The sequence below is a fragment of the Acipenser ruthenus genome, chromosome 2 (assembly GCF_902713425.1).
Source record: "Acipenser ruthenus chromosome 2, fAciRut3.2 maternal haplotype, whole genome shotgun sequence".
NCBI lineage: Eukaryota > Metazoa > Chordata > Actinopteri > Acipenseriformes > Acipenseridae > Acipenser > Acipenser ruthenus.
This window is the reverse complement of record NC_081190.1, coordinates 42,590,776-42,615,727: the sequence shown is the minus strand read 5'-3', so window position 1 is coordinate 42,615,727 and position 24,952 is coordinate 42,590,776. Positions and strand designations below refer to the sequence as shown.

The window sequence follows — 24,952 nt, the reverse complement described above, 5'->3', positions numbered from 1 at the left end:
GGGAGCCTTTAGTTGAAAACAAGAATACAAATCCTGATTTATGGCAAAGTTTAGAGACACAAGCATTAGGCCTGTTCTGTTTAATTTATATCAATAATAGGTTGAAACTTGTAAGAAATAGATACATGTTTTGGCTAGTACCTTCAGTTAGGTTTTACCTTCTGTTTAAATAATAGACATGGTATCTAATGCCTAGAGCAAAGTTACCAGAACAGAAAATTCTGTAGGACTAGCAACTCGAGCCCCTTAATTACTTGGACAACCATCTGTAATTCAAACTGGCACACAGGCAGGATTTAAAAACTCTACAGGAAACAGAGTACATCAGCCGGCACTGTATTTGCATATGGTACTTCTTAATGAACAACTCCTTGCAGATTTGTTACCAATTTGATACTTGATTATGCAGGTAACAGTTTAATGGTTAGAGCTAAAAGTCTAATGGTGAGGAGATGATGGGTTTGAATCCCACCTTGGCCACTTACTCAGTGTGTGACTGTTGGCAGGTCTTCTGATTATCTCATGCCTCCCAGCTTTATATATTATGTGCAAAAAAGACCCCACAGGATATGTAGTGTTGCATCTCAGCAGCCCAAGCCAAGGTAAATCATTTCTAATTAAAATAAATAAATGAGATAGTGACTATCCAATGCAGAGTAACCTTTGGTTTAGAAAAAAAACTCACTCGGTTATAATGTACTCATTTTGTGCAATTAGTAGGTTTTCACCTCCCTATAGTCCCTAGAGTATTGGCTGTATGCATTTCAAATACTCGCATACAGCTAAAGTGAAAAAAATATGTTTAATTGACAGCTCTTGGAAAGGGATTAAATAAGATTTTGAACGTAGTGGGCTTAAAAGTTGATTTGCTCAGTTGACAGACACTTGGCCTGTAGAAAAGCAAAACAAAATCAGAAACACTACACTATCCAATAGTGTAAAAGAGTGGGGGAAAAAATAGATCTCCATGGCAACAAAGCCGCTTTCTCTATGGTCTCCTAAGAAGTGCCCTAGAAGCAGATGTCTGAATTGAGGAGTTGTTTCTGACCCCCTTAACATGAACAAATAACTTCTAGGCAGGTGTTTGGAAATCCTATTAAGGGGCCCTGGCTTGCTGTCAGTCATGGAGACCAATGCCACAAAGGGGTTTTCAGGGTTTAACAGTGCTTTTTCCCTAGAAATAACTCTTGTGTATGTATCTCATTCCCTGCAAGGGTTTCTTTGTGGTCTGTTTTTTCTTCTTGGCGATCTTTCACGCTTTCTCTCTAAGTCAACACGTCATGCAAACCAGCTCCCCCTCTTTCCCTTACTACTGTGGAACCACCACACCAGTCTGGTTCTGTTAGATCCTGCTTATAAGGGCTTGTGACTGGAATAAAAAGGGGCAGTGTTTGTGTCATCATGAGGTGTATACAGCTTGTGCCTTGTGTTAAGCACTGGTCTGTCTATATAGTATGCCAAAAAGTTGACTTATTATTTGAAATGATTAATATTAGGTCAAAACAAATTACACTATACAATTATAAAATACTGAACATTACTGGTGCAGCATAAAATTAACTGAGCTGCCATGTGCTTTGTGTGTGTGTCTATATTTTGTTTTGAGGCTTGGTTATTATCCTCTGTAATTGCAAATGTAATCACAAAAAGCAGTGTGCCTTCTACCATCCAGAGATTTGTATTTGAAATGAATATATTTTGAGTAAGCCTGCTCCCGTTACACACTGCTAATTCCATTTAAGAACTGGTTTAGCATCCAATCTTCATAGCAACCAGTTCAGAAAGCTTAAGCCATTAATTGCTGAAAGGTGATTCTGCCTTATCCATATGATTCAAAATACTACTCCACCCCCCCCCCTTTTTTTTTTTTTTTTTACTAGTGCTAATCTAGCTTGAATCCCCCAATAACTTATGTATACCATAACCCCCAAATTTAGCTTGCAGTAAGACCCTTCAAATTAGATTTTAAAATGAATCCATTTCACCAATGCTAACTGAATAGAGACCAAACTCCCACCTCCCTCCACACCACCACTGCGTTGTCCTTTATTTTCTCTCATATTTTTGTTGTCCTACTGATTTGCTCTTTGTTCTGAGGAATTGCATAGCAATGCTCCTTGATAAAGCTCCGGATAAATGCAGAACAAGGCTTCTGAAAGCCTCACTTTTATCAAGCAGCATTTCTCGGACTATAGTCCCTGAGCTGCACTTCATAAAGCCAATAAAACTCACACTGGTGGTCTCCGGTTGCCCTAGCAACGGACCACAGGGCATGGTGTATGTGAAATACATGAACATCTGTGAATTAATCTTTTTAGTTTATTCTCTCCTTTTTTTTTTTTTCACTGCACTGATTTGGGACACTGGCTCCTGTCTGACATTGTGAGGAGGGATAAGCTGGAGAGTTCCCCTGGGCCCTGTCCTAAGTGGTTGGCGGAATGGAAAAGTGAAGTGAGATTTATCCAGGCAGGGCTTTCAGTGGTTGAGGGATTTAGCCTGACAGCACTCTCGGTGGGATGTTATTAGCTTACTTTCGTCTACAGCGGGGAAATGAATAGAACATTTTCAAGTATATCTAGGCATTAGTGGAGGTTTTATTGGTCTGTCTGGCAAAAAATGAAGGAAAACTACTGTGGATAAATTTATAAATAATTGTTTTTGTCCCCCTTCCCCTTCTCAACTGTCTCTGTCCATCCTTTCTTCTTGCATCCAGCGGTTTAGACTGTGTTTGAAAAACTGCATCTTTCTGTGGAGCCACTGCTTTTTTTTCTTGTCTTTCATGTTTGTTTTATTGTATTTGTTGGTAAGCTCTGAGGTGTGCTACCTCTGGGGCTCCTTTTGTAAATTGTCTGTCAGTGGACTGCCCAGGTGAAATATCTTAACCCCTTCTTTCTCCTCCTCATCCATGACCTTTCAAACTGCTGGGAAGCAAGGCTACAGTGAAGAAATTTAGTGGTCTACATATCAATCTGCCATTGCAACTCCTGTAGGCTCTACGTGGCAGTCCCCAAAGATGGCTCCTGACAGCTGTTTGCAGTTCTGCAGCTGTAAACATCTGTTGTGGGAGTTACTTGGGTTGCAGCGGTTTCTAGAGGGAGGAAATAATTAAATAGGTAATAAATAAAAAACTTTTTTTAAAGACAAAGCATCCTCTTTAGTAATTCTTACAACCTCCTGTCCTTTTTTTTAATCTGTGCACTTGGTACGTTCCTAAAGTTGTTTATATATATATAGATAGATAGATAGATAGATAGATAGATAGATAGATAGATAGATAGATAGATCTATATAGATATATACTGTATATATGCGTATCACGAGGGGGCTGTGTGCCAAAGTAGCAATTTCAGAAGGAGAAGGAGGAGAAGGATGATGAATGAGGTGCTCCATGAGAGTTGACCTGACAGTGCAGGGCAGATTGGGATATATTAAAGTAGAAAGGGCAGGACAAGCAAAGTTTCAGTCTGCATCAAGCGATACCATAGTCATACTTATGAAGTAGTTGTAGAATGCGAGCTAGTCGCCACCATGCTGTGTGAATGTTAAGGAGTATGTGACAGCTGATGAACAAACTGAGGGTTTAGACCAACAGCCTTCAGTGCTGAATCCCCTTGCTACTGAGCTGCAAGCTACAGTAACCTTTGACAGTAGCTGTCTGACTCACTACTGGATCTGTAGCAGTCTTGTCAGGTAGCTAGGCTATAGCTACAAAATATTTGTTCCTTTCAAGTATGAAATGTAATCATTACCGTATGGGTATTTACCTCCTAAAGACCTAAAACCTGAATATTGTATACCAAAACTGCTCCGCAAGCCTGTGACACAGTCGTGGCATTGCCCCCGAGGGCACAAAGGCACTGTGATCACAGATCTCGGTGCCATTTTTCCTTTCAAGACTGACCTGATCAGAGAGCCTTGTTCCGATAAGTACATTGCTGCTTCTATCCTGTATATTTTTTGCATTCATCGTGTTTTTTAATTTTAATATTTAATTAATCGCTGTGATAATTTTTACTAGGGGTTTTAATATTGTCATTTTCTTTTATTCAATTAATCACCCCATTTGGACGATAAATTAATTGATTAATCACACCCGTTTGCTATAATATGCAATTGTAGTGAAAGACAACTAAAAGTAACATTTGGTATTAATGCTATTTTTTGCAAGCATTTATTAATGACACCTAACGTTTTGCAGGCAACTTTGGGGGGGGGGGGGGGGGGGGGGTTGATAATTCAATGAGCCCCCAAATATGAGGACTGAGAATTAAAGGGTACATCAAAACTACTTGAAAAATAAAACATAAACTATCCCACCTTGCTGTTCTGAATGTATTTCGTCATTGTATAATAATCCATATGCGTCCAAACATTTGCATAATGCCGTACTGCTAATGTCCAAAATCATTCTTCTGGAGCATCTCTTCTGAGTGAAAAAACTTGACTTCCGAGTGTACGGTCAGATGTACCTGCGCATTCCCAATGAAGCATTGTGTAAGCTATATTATCTCTGTGTGGAAACACAGTAGTCTGTGTGACAAACATGGTCCGTCTAATTTTCCATAAGGAAGGAACTTGTACCTGCTTTCGTTTTGTATTATGTATTATTATGGTTAATGTTACATTCAATAATGTAAGTGGTTGCAGGGAAAAGAAAACCAAGATGGAGTTGTTCTCATTTCCAACTAATGAAGGGACCTACCCACAATTATAGCTGCACTGTGTTATTTCAATACACATCCCCAGAGTCTTAGATATAGCTCCAGCTGATTCGGAATGTTTGCAGAATGGACACGTATCAAATAAACTAGCAAATGAGATTCGGAAACGATGTATTTCCTTTCAGAATGAGGTCTTTGAAGATGATCTGACCTAAAAAAAAATATATTGTATTTGGTTTTCATTTGCATTTCCTGACGCAACACATGAACAATCATCTACACACCACTGAGTGGGAAAGTCGAATTCAGCCACAAATTCCATCTCTCTATGAGTTTCTGAACAATCTGATGTTGAAATATTGTCAGGCATTATTTTGGATGTTCCCTGTGTACAGTCACACTGTTGATGAGGAAAATTAGAATTGAAACTGTTAACTGCTTTTGGGCTTGATGGCAGGGTTTCCCAAACTCTTCCATTGGGTCTCCTGCGCAAGCGCCCTCTGCAGGCCTGGTTCAAAGGCAGGGTTTTCATCCCTAGTTGAACCGCGACTGCCTGTGGACAGTGTCTCATCACTGTCTAAAGGCACTCTCTTGGTGGAAACAGCCGGCCCATCGTTGTAGCGCTGGGTAATGTCACCAAAAGAGAGGTCGTCACCACGGACGCGTCAAGCCTGGGCTGGGTTGCGCAATGTGTGTGGAACCCTCCTTAACAGGGTTCCCACATCAGTGTTTTAGAACTGCAGGCTGTTTACCTGGCCTTGCAGAATTTTTTGCAGGAAGTTCAAGGGAGACAGGTGCTTGTCCGTACAGACAACACAACAGTGGCCTCATGTCTCCCAGTCTCCATCTTGTGGCCTGCAAGCTTTTGCTCTGGGCACACGAGAACCTCTTCCCACTGTGGGCAGTGCATAAAAACATAAGAACATAAGAAGTTTACAAACAAGAGGAGGCCATTCAGCCCATCTTGCTCGTTTGGTTGTTAGTAGCCTATTGATCCCAGAATCTCATCAAGTAGCTTCTTGAAGGATCCCAGGGTGTCAGCCTGGGATCCTTCAAGAAGCATCTGCCCTGAGCTGTTTTTCTTACATCTGCCCAGGGTGACAAACAGGGTGGCGGACCTCCTCCTCAAGGAGAGTCATTAGCAGCTTAGAGTAGAGGCTTCACCCCAAGGTTGTGAGCTTCATTTGGGAGAGGTTTGGTACACCTGAGACAGGAAGGCAGGATAAATCCACTCCTGCTGGGTCAAAGTAAAAATTAAAGTCAAACTTTAAGTAAAATCAAACATTACAGCAAAATAATAAAGGGACTTGATTGTGCTAATTAGAGGTAATAAAACATGGTTATTACCACTTTAAACAATATGAATGGTGTGGTGTGTAGCGGCCATTTCAGATGCATGTAATACACTTTAATTAATATTGTGTAAAGCGCCAAGTTCAGCCAGTCAGCAGTGTTTCATCATTCATTATTCAGATTTTATTCTATTTTAGGAGCTCATTCATTTCTTAAATCTACTTCAGATATACAGCAAAACCTTATTTAAATATGTTGTATGTAATTCCTTTCCTAGTTGTACTGCCTGCTTCTTAGCAACACCTACTGGTAGAGGCTGGACTGGAAAAAGCTCCAAACTTAGCCAAGGCTACTTCTAGCCTGTCTAGAACTCATGGTGTTCGAGTGTAGAGGGTTGGCACATAAACACAGGGAATTGTCACCCTGCCAACTATTTTTACAGTTCTTTCTTAATCCATTGTATTTTCTTCCCACCAGTGCAGAGGCATTCACTTACCCCCCCAACCTGTCTCCTCTATCTTTCACATCTTTCATTTTGGCGATAGGCCTGCATTAACCTCTAGCCGCCATCCAGCACACCCTTGTAAATAGAAACATTTAAGAATGGCTGCCAGTGTATGGTTCACAGGCCGTCAACCCAAAACCAACACACACTCCCTCTGTGCTTCAGTTATCCTGCAAATGTGTTGAAACAATAGCATTTCCTGCTCCAGAGGGTTTACAGTGACAGTATTGACCCCCACAGCTATTGGGTTTCACTGCCTTTGTTGACTGTGCTGTCAGTGAAAACAGTCTGAACATGGATTGAGCAGCTGGGTGGATAATTGTGGGGGATTTAGCTTTGGTGCTATTAGACCCACTGTTTGTACTGCTTGTTTGCTCTTCCTTTTGTCGGGTTGTTGACAGAGGCATTAGATACAAATGGGAACAAACAAAAGATAAAGAGATAACAGGAGTGCTTGACAATAGTAGTGATTTCTATTGAGGGGAAAGGAGGACACACAAATAGGTAATTGTGGAGCCCTAGCTTGTTTGAAATGTAGGACAAGTACTCCTCCATAACTTGTTTCTGTGTTTGACTGGCTATAGAAGAAGACGATTGTAAAAACAATAGTAGAGAACAGTAAGACAATACCAGCAGCACACATTTTAAGTGCTATAGATTATGTTGCATTTATATCCTTTGGTACAGCAAATCTGAAGGGGGGGGGGGGGGGGATCTTGTGTAAACGAGATGTGATTAAGCAGTTGTATACATATTTATTTTATGTTTCTTGTACTAGCAAAGCAATACCAACATACACTTGAGTGTGAAGTGTTGTGTTCCTGCTAAGTTGATGCAATGCAATGTGATCCTCCTGGTATATAAAACAGATTTGTGGAGGTATTCTGTTGTAACAAGGCATTTGTTTTTTGAAGAACTTTTGGCAAATTTTCATACATTCTCCTCAAAAAGGTATGCTATATCATTTATTTTCTTTTCAATCTTGTAATTAAAAAATGCCTTGCTCAATCAAGTACAATTTAATAATTTTTCAGAAAACCAGACTGTACAATCAGCTGTTCTGAAAGAGGTATACAGTAATAGGTGTAGATAATATTTAGCAGTTACATGTTCATACAATGACTAGTGAAATAAGGACAAAAGTAAGAAAGCTTTCAAAATCCTTCTGCCCACCACCACACCCAATCCTCCTCCTTGGAACTGCAGCAGTAAGGTGTTTCTTTGTTTGTTTGTTTTTTAAATCAGGGTTGTGCAATACTGTCATGATGGATTTAGTCCTGGTGTACCATGGATGGTATTAATGACAGTGGTGAACACCTACAATTTTTAAAAGAGAGAATTGTCAAGAGAGAATTAAAAATTGTATAAATTAATATTCTTATCCCCCCCCCCCCTCCAAAAATATATTAAATCCACATTTGTTTCTCTCTGTCCTGGTGGTAATGGCTAAGCCAGTGAGTTTTTCTACCCTGGCCATCAAACATTTCTGTGGGTGGTGTGGCTATAGTTGGGCCTGTGTCCTCCAGCTTGGTGCAGAATCCAGGCTGTACTAGAAAGCAGCCTTTTATGGCAGTAGTCCTTGGCTATTAAGAATAAATGAGATTCCTGTTCTTCCCTTGGGGTGTTCAGGCTGAGTGAAGCCTAGTAATTGTTTTCAATCGCTGTCTACAAAAAAGAGGCAGGTCACAGATACTGCAAGAAAAATGTTCCCATGGTGTTTGTGACCTACATTTTTAAAGAAAAAATGGCGTCCATGTGATTGGAACACAGTGTGTGCGGAGCGTTTTCCACTGTGTGGCTTTATTGTCTTAGGAGCTATTTCCCCAGGGGTTGTCTGTCTCCCAGAGCTAACCATTTTGTAGCCCGTAGTTACTTGAGTAATACCTGGACTGCTTCTGCAGTTTGATTTCTTTTCACCATCATTCTATCAGTGGGTTGTTTTTGAACTGTAGTCTGTTTTCATTGCTTTACTGTTAAGTTGATAAATGAGATTTCGAAGTTGAATCTCTGTGGAGGATGTTTCAAATTCAAGTCCATCAGAATTTGGTGAAATTAATATACACTGGTAAATATATAGAAAGATAGAAGTTAGAATTGTACTGTCTAAAGTTGACCCCTTTTGGACTATTGGACCATAAGTACTGGCAATAACAAACCTTTATAGCTTATGCGTCTCATTTTGTGTTGTCGATGAGAAAAAGCACACAAATTAGAGCTTATTTCACCAATCGTTCTTGTTAAAATAACCATTTTTCAAAAAGCACGGTCAATAATTCCCTTTGTTGTATACACATCATAAATATGAGTTGAAACTGAAACATGGCTGCTCTCCCTGGCCAGAACATGTTGCTATGGTTAGAGTTGAAGTGGGAGCTACCAAGCTACTGTTACACTGCAAGACTGCACAGATTGAGACAGAAGGTAGAAAGGCTATTTTATTTTAAACATAAAGAAAGCATTGTCTCCCTGAATTTGTTATAAGCCTAAACTTTAGTTTCTAGCGGACTAGGCAGTATTCGACATTTTTTGTAAAGTATTTTTCACTGAGTGTATTGTTACTGCATTGTACAAGGAATATATTTAATAATAAAAGTGATTTTTATATATACACCTATGTTCTCCTACAGTCTTGATCATAAGATGAAAACCAGAAAAAATACTTCCAATGTCCGGAAGCACAAGGAAAGAAAGCTTGTGCTTTACTTGTGCTTCCAAATTTGGAAGCACAAGGAAAGAAAGCAGAGCAGAATTTAATGAAAGATCCAAAGTTGACAGCAAACCAGTGTATACTCCACAAAACCTTTCGATAAAGTAAAGCTACGGAGTGCAAATCAATCCAGGTCTAAAGTAGTAGACATCATTTTAAATCTTCCTACTTGTTGATTTCTGCATATCCTTTTTTGTTCACCATTTAATGGCATTTCTCAAGTAGACATTGTCTGCTAGTTTCAGTAAAATGTATAGTTTTATTAATATTGGTAACATAATTTCAGCAATCTGTTATTAGCGTTTCTGTTATCATGTCGGTTTCGGCAAAATCAATATCACTCAACTTCTAATATAATTGCAAGGCCCTTTTATTTATTATTATCTGTTTATTTAGCAGATACCTTTATCCAAGGCGACTTACATAGACCAGGGTGTGTGAACTATGCATCAGCTGCAGTCACTTACAACTACGTCTCACCCGAAAGACGGAGCACAAGGAGTTTAAGTGACTTGCTCAAGGTCACACAATGAGTCAGTGGCTGGGGTGGGATTTGAACCGGGGGACCTCCTGGTTACAAGCCCTTTTCTTTAACCACTGGACCACACAGCCTTAGAAGTCTTTAGTTCTTTACTATCACGACCTTCCTCTGTAAAGATGTATTTGAACTTTCACTTCTGTACGCAATTAATTACTTGTCCGTTAAAAAGCAGTGCAAAAGCCAATTGTATTGGAAACTAAAACATTTTTAGTTAACATTTTAAACAAGGGAAGGTGTGGTATGGCATACCGCTACTGTAAAAGGTTGTAAACGGGGAAAAAAATAATTAGAGTAATTTTAGTATTTCCCATTTGGAATATGTATTGCATTCTTTTGCTTTGGCAGATATCCAGAATAACAGTAGTCAAGCAGCACCTGAGTCTGTCATTTATGTAATTCAATTAACTTAGATTCATGTTAATGAAAGACTTACATGGGGGTTTAATGTATGGGCTTATTACTTTGTTGAAGGTTAATGGGTACATATATTGTGAGTGATCTGAATGTACTACTTTTTGGTTTAGCTTGACAGAACACCAGCATATTTATTTGCTGAAAAATAGCTGCTTGTTTTTGCTTCACAATGTTTGTTAAATTTGGGCTAATTGTATTGTTTTACATGTGGCTGTCTGAGTCCCTACTGTGGGCATTTAAAAAAGCCACTGTTTTAAAATAACAAAACATCTATAATACTGTTTCAAAACACAAACCTTCAGGCATGCTCATGGCCAACTCAGCTGGATGACTGCCATGTGCCTTTTGATCACACTCTGTGTTGTCTTCCTGTTCCTACTCTGGTAGCAGTGGGAGGCAGTACAAACCTGAGAAAGCACAAATAGAAAAAGCTGAAAAAACTCATTCCTTCAAGTTACATCTTAGTTGAGCTCCATTACCTGTAAAATAGTTTTTTTTCTCCTTTTTTTTCCCCTCACCATAATTGTTTATATACATCACATGTTAATTGGAGTTCTTGTATGAATCTGGACCAATGTGGTAAAAAGGACAAGTCTTTACTGTTCTACCTTCAACTGCACAATAGTTGGAGTGAAGTGAATGTGATCGTGAACTTCAGGAGTAAGTAAGTGGGTTTTAAAACCTTCAGGGCATCTAAGTTAGGGGTTGTGAATGGTTACAATATATTTTTTGGAGGGGCAGGGGGGGGGGCTTGTTTTGGCTCGAGTCATAGGAGTGAGACCTGGCACTGTTTAACTGCGAGACCCAGTAGAGTTCATATCGCAAAATGTATTGGGCCAGAGACTCTAAAATGTGAATGTGTTAGGTATTTTAGTTTACATGTTTGTAACCTTGTAGTACATTTTAAATTCTAAATAGTTTTGAACAGTTTCCATTTTATTATGTGTGTTACACTGGCTGCCACATATTTTGAGTGAGGCTTCTGCGTAAGCAGTAATTGATATAATAGAGTTTTGCTGAAAGTACTTTTGAAAACAAATTTCCTTTTTACAAATTTTTACTCTGAATTAAAAATATCTAATAAAACAGAATCGGCTATATATATATATATATATATATATATATATATGACACTGAATGTTATCAGATCTTCAACCAAAACCTAATATTAGATAAAAGGGACCCTGAGTGAACAAATAACACAAAAATTTGATACATATTTCATTTATTTATTAAAGAATGTTATGCAACACCCAGTGCCCCCGTATGAAAAAGTAATCGCCCCCTTAGACTCAATAACTGGTTATGCCACCTTTAGCAGCAATAACTGCAACCAAACACTTCCTGTAGTTATTGATTAGTCTCTCACAGCGCCGTGGAGGAATTTTGGCCTACTCTTCCATGCAGAACTGCTTCAACTCAGTGACATTTGTGGGTTTTCGAGCATGAACTGCTCATTTCAGGTCCTGCCACAACATCTTAATGGGGTTTAGGTCTGGACTTTGACTAGGCCATTCCAAAACTTTAAATTTCTTGTTCTTCAACCATTCTGATGTAGACTTGCTTGTGTGTTTCGGATCATTGTCTTGCAGCCATGACCCAGCTGCACTTCAGCTTCAGCTCACGGACAGATGGCCTGACATTCTCCTGTAGAATTCTCTGATACAGAGCAGAATTCATGGTTCCTTCAATGATGGCAAGGCATCCAGGTCCTGATGCAGCAAAGCATCCCCAAACCATGACACTGCCACCACCATGCTTGACCGTTAGCATGAGGTTCTTCCTGTGGAATGTAGTGTTTGGTTTTCGCCAGACATAACGGGGCCAATGTCGGCCAAAAAGTTCCACTTTTGACTCATCTGTCCATAGAACATTGTTCCAGAACTCTTGAGGAAGACTCCGGGTGCTTTTTGGCAAACTTGAGACGAGCATTCATGTTCTTCTTAATGAGCAATGGTTTCCACCTTGCTACTCTGCCATGAATCCCATTTTTGCCCAGTGTCTTTCTGATGGTGGAGTCATGAACACTGACCTTAGCCGAGGCGAGAGAGGCCTGCAGATCCCTGGATGTTGTTCTAGGGTTCTTTGTGACTTCCTGGACGATTTTACGCTTTGCTGTTGGAGAGATTTTGGCAGGACGGCCACTCCTGGGAAGATTCACTACTGTCCCAAACTTTCTCCATTTGGACAATATGGCTCTGACTGTGGTTCGGTGGAGCCCCAGAGCCTTGTAACCCTTTCCAGACTGATAGGCATCAACAACTTTTTTCCGGAGGTCTTCAGGAATTTCTTTTGTTCGTGGCATGATGTGCCTCTAGAACCTGTGTGCTGACAACTTCACTCTGATGGTAAGGGCCAAAGTTAGTCAGATTTATATTGGGCAGGGCAGGCCCAAATCAGGCCTGGTTGTTAACCAAAGTAGTCAAACAGCTGACCCTAATTATCCCTTTAATTGGGTTGAGTTAACTAGGGGGGGCAATAACTTTTTCACACCTGAAGATTGCATGTTTGATTACCTTGCACACCAAACAAATGAAAGACGCACCAAACTTTGGTGTCTTTTTTTCTCTCAGACTCCCTCTATATACTACTACAACCCACAAAAAATCTGACCAAATACAATGTGAAAAATTTGCAAAAATGCAGACAGGGAGCAAATTATTTTTCACGGCACTGTACATATCTGTGAACATAAATTAAAAATGTTCTTATAATATGTCATTTGGATATTTTTGCTATAATAAAATGCCAGGTTCTTGTCAGTTTTATGTTTTACATTTGAGTGTCAGGACCACTAGCTATGACATGGGACACAATCTGGATTTCTAAAGCAAATAATGATCTATATAGTTGTTTGAACTTGATACCTTTTTTTTCTCAAGTTTCTTTTTATTATTATTATTATTATTATTATTATTATTTATTTCTTATTTCTTTTGTGTTGCAGCATATTCTAACAATTGATGTTTTTGTAGGAAATGAAAAAGGTGGTATAGTAATCAAAACCAGAGAGAAGTTGAATGATGTGTCTGTTGTTAAACTTCCCTAGACAAAGGGGAGAGTCCTTAGTAGACACAGTAAGGTCATTGCCTAAAGGTTAAATTGTATATCCACATGCTCACATGAACCAGTACTTATGTGTTCACATTTTAAACACCACTGTCCATTTGAGCTTTAGTTTTAGTCTATAACATGAGAACATGAGGATTTGTTCACATTGCGGTCCAGTTCATGTCAGTGTGTATTTTAAGGATATTTGTAGTGTTTTATAACTCCTTTTTTTATCCAGAAATGTTGTAATGTAGTGCTTATGAGTGATATTGAAAAAATCTGCATACTTAAGAAACCGCCTGAAAAATATCAGGTTTCTTGGAGCAAAGCCTAATTACAGACATTTTCCTTTTCAGAGCTCGTCTGTGTCACCATCGGCTAGTTTCAGAGCAGCAGAGAAACACAGGAACTCGACGGATTACTCCTTGGATAGCAAGAAACAGAAGACTGATGACAAAGATTTGGCAACCCGCTATGTAAGTGTCATGATAAATTAATTTTATTTTTAGGGGGATGAAAACCAGACACTGAGATCGATGTGTCAAGTGTGGGTTTTTGGGGTTTTTTGTTTTGAGAGAGAGAGAAAGAGAGAGAGAGAGAGAGAGAGAGAGAGATTTTTTTTTGTTAAATCATTCTTGCTGTAGTAATCACAACGACATTACTTGCTATGAGGCAGGGGGCGTTTGTGTGTGTGTGTTTGTCGATTTAGTTGATAGACTGATTGACCCATTTTGTCTCTCAGGATAGCGATGGAGAGAAGAGTGATGACAACTTGGTGGTTGATGTTTCTAATGAGGTAGGTGCCCAGTCATCATTGAATCAGAACTCTGTACTTTACCCTTTTTCTAAAGCTTTCACAGAATAATGAGTAAACACAGTTGCACAAAAGGTTTGCCATGAAAAAGTTGTCTTGAGCTCATTTTGGGAAGGATGTACCTCTTTTATAAAAAAAAATAATAATAATGTTCAATTACATGATATTTTCAGGACCCAGTTTCTCCTCGAGGAAGCCCAGCACATTCCCCAAGAGAGAATGGCCTGGATAAGCCACGCTTGATCAAGAAGGATGCACCAATCAGCCCAGCCTCTCTCGCTTCCTCCAGCAGCACCCCATCTTCAAAGTCCAAAGAGCTTAACCTTGTGAGTATAGGCACAGATAGCTCTTAGTATCTTAGTCCTGTAGCATTGAGTCCATAACAATTCAAAAACCTGGGCTTGAGTCTTGTATCGACGCATTACATCCATCTATTTTCAGGGCTTTTAATTATAAGGGCTATATTTACGAAACTTTAAGGATTGTTTTAAGAAATGCTTTGTATAGACTTTAAAAGAAATATATATATATATTAAATTTAAATTTTGATTAATTAATTTGTAGTTCATGGAATCTTTTTCAGCACTGTTGAACCTTGGAGACTCTGTCCTTTTTAATCGGCCCTTTTTAAAGTTTTATTAATACAATATTTAATGGTAAACTGTAAAATTGTCAAATAAACCTTGGTAAACAAATCCACAGTAGTTTAATTGTATTTCTATGGATAAAGCATTGTTGAATAAATTGAGAAATTAAGTGACATAATCAACTCTGTTGATTTCAGTGTTTAGTTAATCTGCAGTTTGACCCAAGCAGATTATTTCACGGATACAACACTTTTCATATATTACCCCTTACGTGGCTACTAACGATTCTTTATTTGTGATTTAGTTTAAGATTTTTGTGTTCATTAGTTAAATTTATTTTAACTTTAAAAAACTGTTTAATACAGATGCAGTACACATCAAATATATGCATGGGAGTCTAACTATTCTATTGCAAGATAAGTAAAGTTGACCTTTTTCTAGGGAGCTACCTTGTTAAACGTACATGTTAAGTCTCCGATAAGTGCCCAATAATTCTTTATAAAAATGTCACAATTCAATTGAGGCATAAGAAGGCAATATTAAACTTGACACAAACTTGGCATTGCTAATTTCTTATGTGTTGTATTCCCAGAATGAGAAATCTACTACGCCAGTGTCAAAATCCAGCACCCCAACTCCACGCTCAGACGCTCCAACTCCGGGCAGCACCTCCACTCCAGGACTGAGGGCTGTACCTGGCAAGCTACCAGGAGCTGACCCATTAGGTAAGAAAAACAGCTCAGGGATTGCTAAAGCTATTGGCAGCATGCTTTCCCTGTCTAGTGTTATGTAAACCAGCTTCCCTGGTGAACCTGTTGTACATAGATGAATTCAGTGAAATTTAATTAAAACAAGAAACTGCTGGGTATTGTATGTCTGCTCTTTGGCTTTGCAAGCTTGAATAATGGAGCCGCTTAGCTGTGTAAATGAACTGCCTGTTGGCAGCAGTGAGATGTCTGCTGTGTTTTCTAGTAGGCATTAGGAAAGGGTTGTCCAAAATAAAAGGCCCTTTTTTGATATAGGAGTGAAAAGTCTGGCTCCTCAATTTATTATGCATATTCATAAGCCTGCAGCAGTAATGTGTCATGTTATAAACTATATAGCCTGTTCAGTAACACCTGAATACTGTTTACTGCCCCCTCTTGTAGAAAGCAATTGCTGGATTTTGGTTTTGTGCAGGAACAGTATGTAGCAATAGGAAGACTAATTGTAAGTGCAGTCTTTGTTCAGCTTGGAATAGGGGTTGGAGAAGTTCCTGTCCTTTTTTTTTTTTCTTTATTATATTTGTCAAATATTTAACAACATTTGGGAATATGCACTCTATGTGTTGCCCCCGAGGTTCTGAACAAAATCATGTTCTACAAGTTGTTTTGTGTGCTTTATTCAGTTTTGATTATCTAAGACTGTGATGATGGCATAAACTGATGTAACATAAATCAGGATAAATCTGCTCAGTTGTCTCTAAGCTTGTTGTTCGCCCCCGAAACTGCTCTGGAGAGGTGAACATCTGTTGTGTCTCTTTGGTGAGAATGAACTATCATCTCCTAAATGCTTACTTTGAGCATACAGTGAAAGTCCCTATTGATCTTGACGGTTGAAGGACATCAAACTTTCCATCCCAATCCTTTTGATTTACCTTTTTGTGGAACATTGCCAGAGGTGACTGTTGAAAACATCCCAGAAAACATGTATTTATTTATTAATTTATTTGTTGTGTATTTATACATTTAAAAAATAAAAAAAATTAAAAAGTTTCTTGGTTTTTAAAATCTGGCTGCTTCACCAGGTGAACAAACCATGATACATTGACTAGGGTTCTACTACTTAAGATGTAATTAATTACTTGAGCAAAATGAGATTTTTAATTGAAAAGTAAATAAACCTGCTAATTGCACAATGGATTTGGTGCCTTTACTTCATCTGATAATTTCCAATCTGAGTAGATGCTTTAGTGTGGAGTTATCTTTTCAGACAGTTTGGGGGGGGGGGGAAGCAGCGAATCTTTTTATTTTCCATAATGAAGAGCCAGTAGGGTCAGTTTCCTTACAGCTGAGATTAGGCAATGAAACCAATACTTGGAAAAAAAAAATTATAATAATAATGTTGGACTCCTTCCAGCTCCTGGTTTGCGGACCCCAATGGCAGTGCCATGCCCTTACCCGGCTCCTTTTGGCATTGTTCCCCATGCTGGCATGAACGGTGACCTGACAAGTCCGGGGACAGCCTATGCTGGCCTGCACAGCATTTCTCCACAGATGAGTGCTGCTGCCGCGGCCGCTGCTGCAGCTGCGGCCTATGGCCGATCACAGGTGGTAAGTACCCAAGAAGCATGGGCTTGCTGGAACAGTTAAAGGAAGTACTAACCGTGCCTGTTTTAAAATTAGTTTTCCTTCATTAGCACAACAGTCTCAAAAGTTCTTCAACTGAGTCAACGTGAAAATATAGTCTGAAATTGAAAAAGGTCTTGTGAGAGTGTGTTTTAAAGCCTTTGTTATTAGTTCCTTAACCCAGCTGAAATTGATTTTCAGCTTGCAGGCTGTAAACACCTGCCTACTGGAGTTCTACTACTTCTGAGGGAGTTTGTTACCTTTTTACTGTACCCATTGCTGTATTTTAAATATGCAGGTGTAGACATATATGCAGCTACAAACAGTTCTTTTTTTCATTACGTACAGTATGCTTTACCATCTGGAATCCAGCACATTGGTCCTAATTTCATATCCTAGCATTATACAGAGAACCCAATTAACCAGTAGTCTCATGAATGGAGAATAGTATGTAGTAAGTAAGCATGCCCCAATATGCACAACAAATGTTGTGTGACTTACAATAAAGGGCTCTGGCAATATAGGTTTATCAAATATAAGTAATTATATTTATTTGTTTTGGAAACTGCAGGTTAGCTTTGATCCACACCACCATATGCGAGTTCCTGGGATCCCTCCAAACCTGTCTGGCATTCCTGGAGGAAAACCGTATGTTTTATACTTTCATTATTATTATTATTATTATTATTATTATTATTATTATTATTATTATTATTATTATTATTATTATTATTATTATTATGTGTTTTTAACACTTTTAATATATTGCTTGGTAGATTTTGAGTAATTTCCATAATGTGATTCAACCTAACTCTGTCTTTATAACTGCTGTAAGAAGTTTGGTTCGACTAACAAATATCAGCTTTTGTATCTATGATGACTGTCTTGTAGTTATAATTTGAGGTATGATTGAAGGTTTGCAGTGTCAAACCATTGAACAAGGAGCTGTGGCCTCCAGCGAAGTCTGCTGATTTGAGCCAGGCTATATGGCTATTATGTGATTTGGATAACAGACCACTTGGGACTGAACAGAACCAAACTTGTCGCTCTGCCTTCCTCGCTCTGTGGTCTTGACTTGAGCAGCCAAGAACAGATACTCTAGTCAATGGCCTACAAGCTATACACCAGCTTTATGAGATCAGTTCAAGTTCTCTTAGCCAAAGTTTCAAGACCAAAGTATATGAGAGAATCATTTGCAAAACCCTTAAGTCAATAAACATTGTGGCACACAGGAAAAACTCACCTGTTTGCATATCTGCTTGTGACAGTTATATAAACAGAATACGCTCATTATGATATTTATAATTTATATTGATATTTATAATTAATTTCACTTTGCATAAAGACTATGTAAATGTAAAAAATAATATTTACAACCGGTCCAAAACTCATGATGCATCATCTGATATAAATATAGAAAACTGAGTGGATGATAACAATCATTTGATGCATTTGAGATTTGGGGAAATTGATTTTTTTTTCTAAGTTAAAACCTCTGACTGTGTGTGTTCAACTATCAAAGTATTATAGGTTGATTTTTATAGGTATTTTGTCCTAGGTGAAGTTCTAGAACTTCAGTGTACTGAGGTACTAGCCAAAACGTTTGTCTAATTTCTTACTAATGCTTTTGGTTATATATACAGGGTGATTAGGAAGGAAGTTTACCACATCAATAATATTGTGCGTTGATGTGGTAAACTCTCTCTCTCTCTTTCTTTCTCTCTCTCTCTCTCTCTCTCTCTCTCTCTCTCTCTCTCTCTCTCTCTCTCTCTCTCTCATTCATATATATATATATATATATATATATATATATATATATATATATATATATATATATATATATATATATATATATCTCTATCTATCTATCTATATATATATATATATATATATATATATCTCTATCTATCTATCTATATATATACAGACGTGCTCAAATTTGTTGGTACCCTTACAGCTCATTGAAATAATGCTTCATTCCTCCTGAAAAGTGATGAAATTAAAAGCTATTTTATCATGTATACTTTCATGCCTTTGGTATGTCATAGAATAAAGCAAAGAAGCTGTGAAAAGAGATGAATTATTGCTTATTCTACAAAGATATTCTAAAATGGCCTGGACACATTTGTTGGTACCCCTTAGAAAAGATAATAAATATTTGGATTATAGTGATATTTCAAACTAATTCGTTTCTTTAATTAGTATCATACATGTCTCCAATCTTGTAATCAGTCATTCAGCCTATTTAAATGGAGAAAAGTAGTCACTGTGCTGTTTGGTACCATTGTGTGCACCACACTGAACATGGACCAGAGAAAACAAAGGAGAGAGTTGTCTGAGAAGATCAGAAAGAAAATAATAGACAAGCATGGTAAAGGTAAAGGCTACAAGACCATCTCCAAGCAGCTTGATGTTCCTGTGACAACAGTTGCAAATATTATTAAGAAGTTTAAGGTCCATGGCACTGTAGCCAACTTCCCTGGGCGCGGCCGCAAGAGGAAAATTGACCCCAGATTGAACAGACGGATAGTGCGAATGGTAGAAAAAGAACCAAGGATAACTGCCAAAGAGATACAAGCTGAACTCCAAGGTGAAGGTACGTCAGTTTCTGATCGCACTATCCGTCGCTTTTTGAGCGAAAGTGGGCTCCATGGAAGAAGACCCAGGAGGACTCCACTTTTGAAAGAAAAACATAAAAAAGTCAGACTGGAATTTGCTAAAATGCATATTGACAAGCCACAATCCTTCTGGGAGAATGTCCTTTGGACAGATGAGTCAAAACTGGAGCTTTTTGGCAAGTCACATCAGCTCTATGTTCACAGACGAAAAAATGAAGCTTTCAAAGAAAAGAACACCATACCTACAGTGGAACATGGAGGAGGCTCGATTATGTTTTGGGGCTGCTTTGCTGCGCCTGGCACAGGGTGCCTTGAATCTGTGCAGGGCACAATGAAATCTCAAGACTATCAAGGCATTCTGGAGCGAAACGTACTGCCCAGTGTCAGAAAGCTCTGTCTCAGTCGCAGGTCATGGGTCCTCCAACAGGATAATGACCCAAAACACACAGCTAAAAGCACCCAAGAATGGATAAGAACAAAACATTGGACTATTCTGAAGTGGCCTTATATGAGTCCTGATCTGAATCCTATCGAACATCTATGGAAAGAGCTGAAACTTGCAGTCTGGAGAAGGCACCCATCAAACCTGAGACAGCTGGAGCAGTTTGCTCAGGAAGAGTGGGCCAAACTACCTGTTACCAGGTGCAGAAGTCTCATTGAGAGCTACAGAAAACATTTGATTGCAGTGATTGCCTCTAAAGGTTGTGCAACAAAATATTAGGTTAGCGGTCCCATCATTTTTGTCCATGCCATTTTCATTTGTTTTCTTATTTACAATATTATGTTGAATAAAAAATCAAAAGCAAAGTCTAATTTCTATTAAATATGGAATAAACAATGGTGGATGCCAATTACTTTTATCAGTTTCAAGTTATTTCAGAGAAAATTGTGCATTCTTCGTTTTTTGTGGAGGGGTACCAACAAATTTGAGCACGTCTGTGTATATATATATATAATATATATATTTATTTATTTATTTATTTATTTATTTATTTTTAAATGTACACAAAAAGTTTTAAAAAAAATGTCAGGACGTTTCGGGCAAAAGCCCTTCTTCAGCTGTTTAAAAAGAAAAGTAAACACAGTGCAGTAAACTTGTTGTTATTCAAGAATTGTAATTAAACCTCTGGAATGAACATTCTATTCTAATAATCTTGACATCATCCACAGAATTTTTGTATAATTACAATTCTTGAATATGTTGCTTTTATGTTGGGAAATATTTAAGAAAAATAAAAAACTGAAATCTCTTGCTTGCTTAAGTATTCAACCCCTGTGCTGTGGAAGCTCCCAGTTTACACCGATGAAAGAAATTGCCCTAACGAGGACACAATTACCTTAACATTGGCCTCCACCTGTGAACCATTAAAGTTGCTGTCACATTTTCTGGATAAAAACCCCACTGTTGAAGGATCATTGGTCAGGCTGTGAATCTGAAGGAAAATGAAGACCAAAGAGCATTCTACAGAAGTTAGAGATAAAGTAATACAAATGCATAGATTCAGGAAAGGGTACAAAATAATATCCAAGTGTTTGGATATCCCAGTGAGCACAGTTGGATCAATAATCAGGAAGTGGAAGCTGCATCACACCACCCAGGCACTGCCAAGAAAAGGCCGTCCCTCAAAACTCAGCGGTCAAACAAGGAGGAGACTTGTGAGAGAAGCCACAGAGAGGCCAACAATCACTTTGAAGGAGCTACAGAGTTCAGTGGCTGGGAGTGGAGTAATGGTGCACCAGTCAACCATATCAAGAGCTCTGCATAACACTGGCCTTTATGGGAGGGTGGCAAGAAAGAAGCCGTTACTCAAAAAGTACCATCTGAAAGCATGTCTGGAGTTTGCCAAAAAGCATGAGAGTGACCCAGCTGCGATGTGGGTAAAGGTTTTGCGGTCAGATGAGACCAAGATAGAGCTTTTTGGCCAAAACTCAAAGCGCTGTGTGGCGCAAACCTAACACTGCCCATGCCTCAAGACACACCATCCCTACAGTGAAGTATGGTGGTGGCAGCATCATGCTGTGGGGATGCTTCTCATCAGCAGGGACTGGGCATCGTGTTAAAATTGAAGGAAGAATGGATGGAGCAAAATACAGGGAAATGCTGCAAGAGAACCTGCTTCAGTCCGCAAAAAAACTGAAGCTTGGGAGGAAATTCACCTTTCAGCAGGACAGTGATCCCAAGCACAAGGCCAAAGCAACATTGGAGTGGCTCAAGAACAAAAAGGTGAATGTCCTACATTGGCCCAGTCAAAGTCCTGATCTCAATCCCATTGAGAATCTGTGGCACTATTTGAAAATTGCGGTCCACAAGCGTCGTCCAACCAACCTGAACAACCTGGAGCAAATCTGCCAAGAAGAATGGGCCAAAATCACTCCGACACTGTGTGCAAACCTGGTACATACTTACCCCAAAAGACTTAAAGCTGTTATTGCATTGAAAGGTGGCTCTACCAAATATTCATGTGTGGGGGTTGAATACTTATGCAAGCAAGATATTTCAGTTTTTTATTTTTCTTAAAAATATTTCCCAACATAAAACCTATGTCACCTTAAAATAATTGATTTTGAGTTTCATTGTTTTAAAATAAAATATCAAACAGAACAAAATTTCAATGTACCATTTGTAATTCAGTAATATGAGAGAACTGCTCAGGAGTCTGAATACTTTTGCAAGGCACTGTGTGTATATATATACGTACAACGTACAACTAAAGTTGCCTGTATGCCCACCCGTCATTGCGTCATTGTCCCTCAGCACCAGCACATCTGATCTACAACCCATTCACAAACTTGCTCAGCGTCAGCTGGCCCGGTCTGTCACAATTCATTGTCTGTCTAATCTTGTCCTGCGAGAAAATGACTAATTATCATAATGCATTATTGTTGCCATTCTTTTTACTGTGCACCTTGACTGAGCTCAATATGACCGCGCTTCCAGGAATTTTCAATGTGTGATTTTTTTTTTTTTTTTTTTTTTCCATCTGCGAGTTCCATGCCATTTAAAAAATGTTTAAAAAGAAAGAAGGAAGAGATGTCTGAAGCGGCAATGAAGTGTTCTAGGATTTACTTGATGTTCAGGTCAGCAATGGGTGCACAACAATTTGTCCCCGATAATAATAAGAATAATGTGAACTTAGGTGTCAAGTACAATACTGCAGACAGGATGAGATTAGACAGAACGGTCTTAAACTTGCAATACTTTAAAATGCAACAGTGCAATACATATTCTAACTCCTTTCATGTCTTCAGTGTATATAAATTGCTTATTTATATAGACATTAAAATGACCGTTGCTGTTTTGTAATTCGCTGTTATTCCCTCCCAAAACACCAATGCTAAAAAATGTGCTTTCATGAAAGGGGTTAGAATTGGTATGCATAAACAACATACCATTTTTTTTTAATCGAGTGTCCATCAATGCACCATAAAAACTGTAAATCCTTTGGAACTGTACATTAAGAACTGTGAAGCTATATAAAGTCTCTCAAATGTAAACATCTAGCATTTAACATCGAACATCCAGCTGTTCATCATTGTGATGCAGAGCACACTCTCCATTGCCTGATGAAGTTTCTGTTTCACTAATTTGACCACTAAGAGTAAAGTCTTCAGCCAGTTTGTCTGAAATCTTTTTTAACTTTCCCTTCACTGACAACGCTTATTGGTGCTGTTGTATCACTTAGGCTGTATCTAAGCCTCTAGTCTAATCTATGTATTAGTCAGTGGTGTGTGACCGAGTTTAATAAAAATACCCAGAGTATTTTTTCATTATGAAAGTGTTTTTTTATACCTTTTTATTTTTACAATGGAAAAGTGATCTATATTTTATTTTTGTAACAATCAGTGTGTGAATCACTCAGAAAACACTGATTTGTGTTTGTTTGAATTCAAATATAATCACCGTAATAGACTCTCCTGTATTTCTTTTTTGTTGTTTTATGAAGAGTATGAAATCGCCTTTTTGCCCGCTAGAACTGCCTTGGTGCCCCTGAATCTTTACCCCCAACGAAGGCAACATTGTCTTGCCCTTCATGACTTTAACTTCATGCCTTGTATGTATGTACCGGCAGTGGACAAAAAATGGAAACACCAATGTAAAGTCACTTAATACGGCGTTGGGCCACTATGGTATCCCACTCTGTGGAGTTCTCGGTGGACCGTTTTTGATGAAACTGGCTGCTCGTGCCCCAGGTTGAAATTTGCAGTCAATTGATCTGCAGTTGCTCACCTGTTTTGCCTTGCACTTCGAATTAATGCACGGATATCACGATCCTGGAGTATGCACTTCTGCCAATTGTTGCCCTTTTGCTGATGATGTCTATCCCTCGGAGTTCCATGCCGACATCACCTTAGACACCGTTGCTCGTGAAACATCAGCAAGTTGCTCTGTCTTGGTCACTGAAGCTCCTGCCAAACATGACCCAACAATCACCTCTCTTTCAAAGTCACTGAGGTCTCCTCTTGCAGCCATGCTAGTTATAATTAAAGGCATCCAGGCCTTTCCAGCATTTTTATACATGACCCTAAGCATGCTGGGATGTTATTTGCTTAATTAACGCATGAGCCACACCTGTGTGGAAGCCCTTGCTTTCAATATACTTGGTGTCCCTCATTTACCCAGGTGTTTCCATTTCTTTGTCCACTACGTGTGTGTGTGTGTGTGTGTGTGTATATATATATATATATAATTACACAGTCACCACCACTTAGAACAGGCGCGTTTGTGTTAACATGTTTCACCCTCAGTAAGTGATGGACGGTATAAACTCCATTCAAAATGTCCCCCAATCACCAGTACAGTAATCAAAACAAACAAACGTGTATGCGCTTAAAAATCTTTATTAAGACACTCATTACATGAATAAAAAAGATGTATTAAAACCTCTGAATATAATAAAAAGTAAAGTGCAGAAATGTACAGTTACAGGTAGGCTACATTACTGCAAATTGTTTCCAGTGAAGAACCCTGATACGCATCTGAACGATCTTTTTTTGCAAGTCAGCGCTTTCTAAAAAATCCCATTTTAGCTTGGTTTGTTTCAGGCGGAGCGTCCTGGTCGCTAAGGTGACACAGCTGAAAATTCTTCCTCCGACATCCCCTCAGGTGTTGTCAGAGTTTCAGTTTCGGTTGTATTTTCGTCACTCTCCTCCTCAGCTACAGAAACCCAAGCTTTTTTAAAGCAATGTTGCATTGTTTGCTGACTGACAGAGTTCCAAGCATGCTTTAGCAAGAGCACAGCATCTAACAGAGACATTTTAGTTGCACTGAATTTTCGTGCTGATGCACATGGCTTTTCTCTTTCCAGCCACGCTTGCTGCTGCAGTGAGTGCTGTTTTTTCAAACTGTAAACCGGACACTGCATACAGGGATTAAATAGCCAAGGTAGTCGGGTAATCACGCAGTAACAAGATGCAAACAGCTGATTGAGCGATC

At 38.8% G+C, this 24,952-nt stretch overlaps 1 protein-coding gene across 2 annotated transcripts in view; it reads left to right on the top strand.

The window, feature by feature from the left end:
• LOC117409426 (transducin-like enhancer protein 4) overlaps positions 1 to 24,952 on the top strand; it is a 107,017-nt gene that overhangs the window by 60,965 nt on the left and 21,100 nt on the right. For both annotated transcript variants that reach the window (XM_034015452.3, XM_034015451.3), the window contains exons 9-14: positions 13,529 to 13,648; positions 13,915 to 13,968; positions 14,160 to 14,312; positions 15,166 to 15,298; positions 16,692 to 16,885; positions 17,472 to 17,548. In XM_034015452.3, the coding sequence (XP_033871343.1) occupies positions 13,529 to 13,648; positions 13,915 to 13,968; positions 14,160 to 14,312; positions 15,166 to 15,298; positions 16,692 to 16,885; positions 17,472 to 17,548 (731 nt within the window). The remainder of the gene's footprint in view (positions 1 to 13,528; positions 13,649 to 13,914; positions 13,969 to 14,159; positions 14,313 to 15,165; positions 15,299 to 16,691; positions 16,886 to 17,471; positions 17,549 to 24,952) is intronic.